General features: G+C 40.7%; 1 protein-coding gene across 2 annotated transcripts in view; it reads left to right on the plus strand.

The window, feature by feature from the left end:
• Window positions 1-5172, plus strand: part of LOC111266337 (calcium-activated potassium channel slowpoke) — an 18584-nt gene extending 13412 nt beyond the window's left edge. The window contains exon 4 of one of the 2 annotated variants that reach the window (XR_015313392.1): window positions 3523-3603. Coding sequence is in view for 1 of the 2 variants with exons in the window: in XM_022843752.2 (XP_022699487.1) it covers window positions 3523-3607 (85 nt within the window). In the remaining variant the exon portion in view is untranslated. Of the gene's footprint in view, window positions 1-3522 lie in introns of both variants that reach the window. The other variant, XM_022843752.2, reaches the window with a different exon arrangement.
• The last annotated feature ends 3870 nt before the right edge of the window (window positions 5173-9042 follow it).

Here is a 9042-nt window from a genome sequence, read left to right on the forward strand (position 1 = left end):
CACACGCACACACATACACACGCACACGCACACACATTCACACGCACACGCACACACAGCCACCCACACACGCTCACAAGTAGATATACACCCAGCCCTAGCGCCATCAAACTGTGTTCGATTATCGATCAAGTCTCCCAACGCCGTTTGCTCATCATACGATTCTCTACAAGCTACCTCGCTTTTGGTACGACTAAAACAGTTCTCCTTCCAACTCCTTTTTAGACTTCTGTGATCCTGCCTTTTGCCCCGTTCAAATCGCTTTTTTTCGTAAGACTAGCGGCGTCCATAGTGTATACATGGTTTACAAAGTCGCGTAACTCTCAAGCGTGTGTCATAAACTCCGTCAATGTCATGAGACCAGCAAGTTAATCTCGTTTTTCCAAAAGTAGGTTTACCTAAACCTTGTTTCCAACTTTGGTCTGTGCCACGTGCACTACTGACGTACGTAATTATGGTCGGCACACAGTAGGCTAATCTCGTTAACCCAGTCAACAAGATCGTTTGTTGGGTGGTGCATACATCAACTATATATACTCACTTTTTATGGAATCTTTCAATTCAAACTATGGTTAACACGAAGGTAAAGAGTGGAACAATGGTTGACATCTGTCGGACTCATCAAGCGGTTTTGGATAACAAGGGGTTGCAACATCGAGATAAATGAAACACTACCATCGATCAACTGTTTTGTATGAAATTATGGATCGGCCGGCGAGAAGTGGGCGGGGCAACAGTTACAGGACCAATTGACAGTACAATAATCGGCGAAGGCCACATCAACTGACTGGCCGCTATCGGCCGATAAAAGTTTACTTGTCCGACATACGTCTCTGATCACAATAACAATAGTTGTGAGATCAGTATTATAACTACCACTTCCAGCCACTTGTCTACCATCGATCATTGTAGCTATCCGATAAACGATAAAAAAAAATAGCAGAAAACATAAATAGTGGTGGAAAGGCAAGTGACAAAACGAGAGCCAGTAATTTAAACCAAATATTTAGGATCAACATTCGGAATTTTTCCTTATGCGTCTTTTAAATGAGAGCCTGAGAGAGGAATGATCGTACCACTCAGTGGTATTTGGTAGATTAAATATTTTTATATTTTCAGTTTCCCAGGGAGTCTCTCTGAAACGTTCCTGACCTTTCGACTTCGATATAGTATAATTACTTAAATGTAGAGGTATAAAGTAGTTACTCTACCATGCGAATTGACCACCTCTCAACGCTACAGGGACCCTATTATTCATGCTTACTGACGTCTAAGGTGGAGGCAAAGTTACCAATTGTGTTAAAATAACGTTTCAAAAAATCACTGCTGCAGTGATTCGGTCATCCTCGTATTTTCATATTTTTTTTGTGTGTATGTGTAACAATCACAAAATCCTACGTTTTGCGGAATATGATTAATATCATACCATTGGCACAACATCAACTTGAAGACGCTTCATTTTATTTGTATGTTTAACGCAAGTAGACAAATGGGTCACTTTGATTTGATTTAGTACAAATAAACAGGAAGACCGATGGACTCTAGAAACCGATAGTCGTGGAAACTCCAGGTTACTGTTTTACCCATCGAAAAGGTAATGCAAAGCTAATTCCTTCCTCAAATGACTGCTCTACATAGCCTAAGGATGCTGATAGCCGTTGTAAGAACGTATCTTTCATACATTAAATAGTTTTCACAATCTGCAGGACCTTATCGTTGGCCTAACCGTGTATGTGTAGGTATTTTCTAAAGCTATATAATGCACAGTGGTTGCCAACGAGAACATACACATCTGAATATATAATAATTTACCTGTGTTCACGCAGTATCTCCCTCCTATTTATTATACTATATTCGCGCGTAGCTATGTTTCTATGTATTTGCAAAGTTTTAGGCACCAGGCCGTTATTCTGTATTACTAGCACTCTTATGAAACGCGTCAAATATATGACTCTCCTGGACATTTTTGGTGGGTATTTGTGTACAACAGAGGCTGTATCGACATTTATGCCCGCAATAAAGTGGACGTGAGCGTTTTGTTCAATTATCTAGGGGCGGTGCTGTGTATAGTGATAAATGTACGAAGCTAATTACTGTGAACAAGTTAATCAGTAGAATATAATTATCTAAATATCAGTGTTCGTGCATGTGCTATTTTACGATCGTTGTCATGTTGGCACGAGGTTATTTACGAATGCATATAATAGAAAAATAATACAGAGCAATTTACGGTTATGTTCAGTGCATGTTCTTATTTTGATCGATGTTTTTCTCTTGCAGGATGCATTAACGTGCATATTTACAGCCCTGTTCTGGTCCTTCGGGCCACAGCATTTACTTCTCAGGAGCTACAATGATACATCGTATGAGCTCACACTCTCTATTTTGATTTTTTCGCTTGCGAATGACCATGGCAACAGATATTTTGAGTGGTGATTCTTAAAAATCATAACAGAGGCGTAATAGTAGTGCTTGTTGGATAAGCATATCAATCTATCTCTTTACTTCGTCCTCTCTGCGTGGCTAGATTGGTCTCATGCACTATACTCGCGCGTTCCACATGTGTACATATAGAAATGTTCTCATGCGCGACTAGAACTTTTCACCGAAGCTTCTGCTGCCACGACGACTAGAACACGAGTTTCAGGCCTTCTTCAGGTTCCGCTAGTTTGTGTTATGCAATGGATGATTTCGAAAAGCAGTTGAAAACAAATCGCCGTATCAATTTCAGCGTTATCTCCAATTGTCCACAATACCTTTAACCTTATCTATTCCAGTACTGATAGCTGGAGTGACACTCATATACCTCTCACTGCTATCAATATCTACATATGTGTATATAATGTAAGCCACAGCAAGATCAGTATCCCCGTTTGTTTATCGTTATATTCGTGACCTTCTCATTTTGCGATTATTTAATATCTGAACCTTTTCAATCGTGAATCCTGGTATATGACATATTCTGACCCTTTTATCCTGTAGCTAAGTATCCCTTGTTTAGACCCTTTAGTATTTGCCTCTAATTTCGTTTTGGCTAATACCTACTTTTTTATCCTGACGCGTTCATTCATCTAACCTCATTCAACTATTCAGTATTTGTTGTGACCAGTATAATCCCTTTGGCTCGTTCACCTTCTTACTCTTCTCCTAGCCCCACGAATGCCCGCTGTCCTTCTTCGTTGACTATTTGACGACAAGATATTCGGAAAAATAATTCGATAGACGAAAATCATTGTTGCTCCTTCTGGTGATTTCGTTTTCGCGTCCGCTGTTCGTTCCGTTCCTGAACAAACCTGGACGCCCTGCTGCTCCTGCTCCTGCTGCTGCTGCTGCTGCTACTGCTGCTGCTGCTGCTGCTGCTGCTGCTGCTGCTGCTGCTGTTGCTGCTGCTGCTGCTGCTGCTCTTGATGATGCTGACGCTATGATGACGGTGGTCACGATTCGAAATGCGTTTCTGCTTCAACTGGCGCTGCCACCGCTGCTGGCGCTGATGTTGATACTACCATTGCGTTATCGGCACAGTGGCGGCATCCACGACCCCTCGCAGTTCGACCAGCGAACTACAAGCGCTACATCCTTAACAGCTGCTGATCAGACCGTAAAGTAAGTCTTCTTCTTCTCGATGTATCGATCTATTCTTTGATCGGTCATTGCCACATCCGACCGTCGTCAGTTACCCCATTCAAATTCGAAAAGGTCGATCTGAGCCCGCTGCGCCCCGGAGCTCGATTGTCTCGTTATCTAGCACGAATCGATCAGATCTTCTGAAAAACAATATGATCGATAAAACGAAAAAGTGGCGTTTTCAACTTTTCTTTACTCGTCCTTGTCCGCTCTCTCTCTCTCTCTCTCTCATTTAAATCAAAGCAAAACTTGACAGAATCTACTAACAGAAAACAAAAACGTTGTCCAGCTTTATATGCCCCGGCTTCTAAATCTCGTCAGTCACATCGACGTAAATGAAACCCATATACCATAATCAAATAACGAATGCTTTAAACATAAATACGAATACACAATAACAATGGCAGTTTTCTATATAACTATAAAATGCAAAGTTTCGGAAAGCTCCCAGATTTGACTAATGATCGCGTCATTTCCATCAAAGCTTAATTTAATCGCTGGGTTAGCGTCTATGGTCCCTGGCGAAAACTGCCACTTTTATGTTAAAACGAGATATTCTAGAGCTTTCTGTTAGTTCAGTTGTTTTTCTGAGAAAAGCAGAAGGCATTTCAATAAGTGTCGTAATTAATAATAAGGAAAAAAAAACACGTTGTTAATGCGATCAGTTAACGCAAACTTGACGCCAACAAGAATGTGCTTGACCGAAGGAACGTCAGTAACAAGCAGAGTGGCACCGGCTACCAACTTCATTGCTCATACAGTTATAAGTTCGTTACGTCATCCGCGTTTTGTAGTGTGAGAGAGAGAACACTCTATGAAGAACGCAACTGTAAGCTAAAGTGATGGTCAATTCGCTCAGGTCGTCACCGCTATTGCAATCAAGTGACAGGCCGAAGGTCATCGTAAGGGAAATGTCACTTAACAATGATGCATTCTTAGAGCCTTAGATAGACAGAACTTATTTTTTTTTTTTTTTTACCAACTACTGCAATAGCGCTATACTGCTATAATATCTGGTCCGGAAATCAGCCAAAACAAACGACAGTCACTGCGGCTCTCTCTAATCTTCTAAAGGGTTCTGTTGAAATTGAACATTGAACATGACTATGAATAGTCACGATAATACTTAATTCACTGTTATATATCAGTCCTCTTTCTCTTATATTGATAGTAATCGAAACGGGACTTCTAGCGGACAATATTTCGAGCAAAAAATAATTGCGTTTCATATACGTATCGATGGCTCAGGCCAAAGGAAGACTATATGGATTTGACTCTAGGGAATCGAAGAGGCTCAGTATGGTCAACTTCACTGGTATTTGAACCTTTTTTTCTCACCATTTGCTGCTGCAGATGCTGAACATTTGTTCAACACTGAATACCGGAACAGATATGCATTTCACTGCTACCATGTCACTCGTAGTTAACGCAGGATTACATAGTAAATCTATATGAGAAGGTGGAAATAGCGCAGACCTTTACTATGTAATGTATACTGATTGATATTAATCATCGATAGAAGAGAAAAAGTAGCTTGGATGTTTGCTGAGTGATTAGGCGCAGATAAAAACAGCGCCTTTCTGGATACTTATGGCAGCACTAATCGAGCATTCGTTGTTGTTTTACTACTAATTTATTTAGTTGAATGGACCACGTGGGACGCATTTAAGAACTGGGGACTTTTTTAAGTGCTTATCGTTAGCTGATATTATGACTTTTTTGGAGCTGCACTTCTGATACGAGGCTGCAATGTTCATGCTATCATCCTCTGGAGAGCTTGAAGTAGTACCAGTGAGCAGTGCACAGTCATGGATAAATGTTTGCCGATGCGTTTCAAGGTCTCAGTATGTGCCGTATTTAATTATCAGCAAAAACTAGCGACTATATCACGGGTGCTTATTGTTATTATGGCAACACCTGAAAACGAAACACGACAATTCCTATGGTACGACATTCAATGAACTTCGCAGAGTAACTAATTACCTCTAGTAGTAGGAGTAACTAATTAAAGTTAGATTTGTGTACCCAAAATCATCACATATTTGATCATAAAAATTTGCTCTGTTTGAGCTCACAGGTCCCAGTCGCTATTAATGAAAGTTTCGTCTTGATTAGATACCCTTTAGTTGATTGCCTAATTCACATATTAATAATAATCCGATAACATATTTGTGTACGAAGGACTGGACGCGCTGAGCGAGTCTTTTTTAATTGCTAGGGTGCAAGACCCGGTATCTATTAGTGAGACCACACATGCGATCCTCTACTTCGAAAGACCACAGCCATGATGCACGTACATTTGTTAACACCTGCTAAAGTAAGTCCAACTTGTTGACTATGGCATGTGAAAAAAATATCCAACAGTTAGATCAATTGGACTAAACGTCACAAGGATCAAGGGTCAAAAGTTTTTGGATTGGTGCCACTCAGATCTGACAGACGGAGAAAACAGGCCGCAACAGTGAAGGAAAATTCAGAATTTAGTTTTCCGTCCAGGGCGTGATGGTTCTTATAATTCCGGATTAGCAACCCTTACTTATGGCTAGCTCTCGCAACAGTGGGAGAAAATCCTATCTCGGCTTGCTGGGCCTGCCTCAGGTTACAGGTCAGCGTTAGACCGAACCCATCGCCACACCAACGATAGAACGTCGCGGAGTTTTACATTAAGAGACACACATAATTGGCTATGTGTGTATACATGGTTGCATTTCTGTGTGAATCTATACGCATTTCTGGAAGACTCATTCAGCATATGTCTAGAGTTGTTTTTTAGGAAGTTTTGCAGAAAATGCTTATGGTGATAGAGAAATGATTGTCACCAGATATAATTGCATGGTGGAAACAAAGAAGGCTGACCGTGCATAAGGTCGTTGATACCGTGCGCATGATGCTAGTGGCATAGGATAAGGCCCCCCTGCAATGCCTTTTATAAACTACAGTTATACATATGAACTACTGTTTATAACGAATACTCTCCAAATGATCTTCGTTAGAAAACTCAGTTCTCTAAAGAAAAAGAAACAGTAAAGGTTTTACTGCGACGTCTTCGACTAACGTCCGTGTCATAGACAACGCAGCACATTATCTTTGATGCAGAAATACTTGGCAGCCAACTGTTGCGTTGAGTCACGTATAGATGCACAGGAGACTGCTAAGTCCGTCTAGATTGACCTAAGGGTCTACTGTGTATTTTGCTAACACCGTTTTGATTTGTAAGCCCTTGCATCATATTATTAGATCAAACATATAGGTGTTATTAGAACACAGGATTCTCGTCATTTTCATTAGTCTCTATGCTATTCTATTTAATGTGAGGTTAAAGAGAAGAGTCGTCGGTGCGGTTAAACCTTTCTCGTACAACACAAAATATACAACAGCTTTAACGTATGAACGTAGAGATGGTACAAACGAACGCAAACAACCTGCCACCGATACTAAATTCTAACGGGGTCCCCTATTACACAGACGAACGTCCCTATGGGCGAAACCAATACACTTGGGAATATGTTCCCGCACAAAGACAGCATCGATGCTTTAATCGAAACGTTTACCTTACTGCAATATTTCTAATAGTACTTAGTTAATTTCGTTGAATTTTATAATTTGTCAAGTCGATTCTAGTAAGCTTTTTCAAATGTGAAACATTCAAAAACAGACTTTCCCAACGCAGTAAATTAGCTGCAAATGTAAAGCGAAATGTAAAGTACGTCTGGCCGTAGGTGGAACGTTATCGCCACGGTTCAGTCACGTAAAATTAATTGTTTTGGGATGTATATTCTTGTTTCTTCTTCAATTATAGTCGCTATGGCCCGTTGAAATGTTGGCTACCCTTAATGAGCCGAAGTAATTAAACTCGAACTATACATTGAAATAATTTAGCTTGCCCAACACGTATGTACACATTTTTATTTATCTAAACAGTATCTGTAAAAGAATTGAAATAAAGTGAAACGTGAAGGGTTCAGGGAATTCGTTCACGTTTCACGCAATAAATGTAATCTCTCTCTGAATTTGCATCCCTTAATTCCCTCAAAAGGCTTGAGCCACTAGGTCAAAATCGATGCGACGGTTTTTTAAGACCGCTTCAGAGCCGGCGACCTCAGCTCGTAGCTCAGATTGTCGCTCCGTTAGCGAACATCCTTTCCGGGTGTTCAATATTAATACAACGATTGTGGAGTTGTATAGCGCGCACCATAAACACAACTATTTCTTACTGTCGAATTTGTACGAGTCTATCATTGCCTCACTGTGAAAAATCAAGCATCACACAGTGGTTTTTCTTTGAAAGGAAAGCCATAGTAATAACAATTGTGATAACGGTCGATTCGGACTTAGTGCTACCACTCATGGCTGAGCCAGATTGTCAAAACAGCGACAAATGCCACTCCGAGAATCGTACTAAAACGTTATCTCATACTAGATATCCTCGTATTATATACGTTGTCCGTGCTGTTTGTGTTTACGTGAACGTGCACGTTAGCAATCAATATATCTGCTTACCCGCAAAGATATGTCAGTTTGGCTTCGTGCCTATACCAAATAATTACATGCTCGTTTATTCAGCACTAACGTATAATATGTTATATCGTCAAATGTCTGCTTCACTTTCAACTTTAGGCTTGTCCATTTAGAGAATACAACCATTAGTACCACCGAATCCACGGAAATATTTATTTCATGTCTGTCAGCGAAAACACTTCAGTACGCTACTACTCGAATATATTTCAGTGAAGGTGCTACTGTATGCCAACATTGTTTGAGAAACACACATAAGGCAGAGTGGGCGCATCTCATTGCCTTTGTAACAATACTAAACATGTGGGATTTCACAGCGGGAATTTATGAGGCACCTCAGGTTGAGGTTTGGAAAAAAAAACGCGTTCCGGCAGAAATAATCATAATCGTATATAACAAAATTTATTCATTTGGTACAGTCTGCACGATCGTCCACGGCGGAACCGGATTTTTTAAATGTTATTCGTATATAGAAATAAGGCGGAAAGTGAATATAGTTAATGAAATTAATAACATAGAGTAGGTGCAAGCATGATCAAGATGTCCTCCCTTGAAGCCGATTGATCTGCTGCACCGATGCCAGTGCTCGTCTTCAACAGTCGCTGGCCTCTTGCTCGGAGGCAGGAACTGGGCTTCAATCCAAAAAATGGCTGGATCGTATCAGCAATCTGGCAGTGATCCAAGGAGGCTTACACATTAAGCAGAGCAAGTAACCTTTCCGTAGTAGCTTTAATGGTCGTTCGCGTACGCAGAGGTTCATTTCTCTCGTACTGCAGTCTGCCTGTGGCATATCCATTGTATCAGTAGGCAGACATTACACTTTTTCGACATTCTCTCTCGGCTCAATTCTGAAACACGTACACAGTGTTGCTCTCTCTCTCTCTCTCTCTCTCACACACACAT

This window comes from Varroa jacobsoni, unplaced genomic scaffold (assembly GCF_002532875.2).
Source record: "Varroa jacobsoni isolate VJ856 unplaced genomic scaffold, vjacob_1.0 scaffold_1074, whole genome shotgun sequence".
Taxonomy (NCBI): Eukaryota; Metazoa; Arthropoda; class Arachnida; order Mesostigmata; family Varroidae; genus Varroa; species Varroa jacobsoni.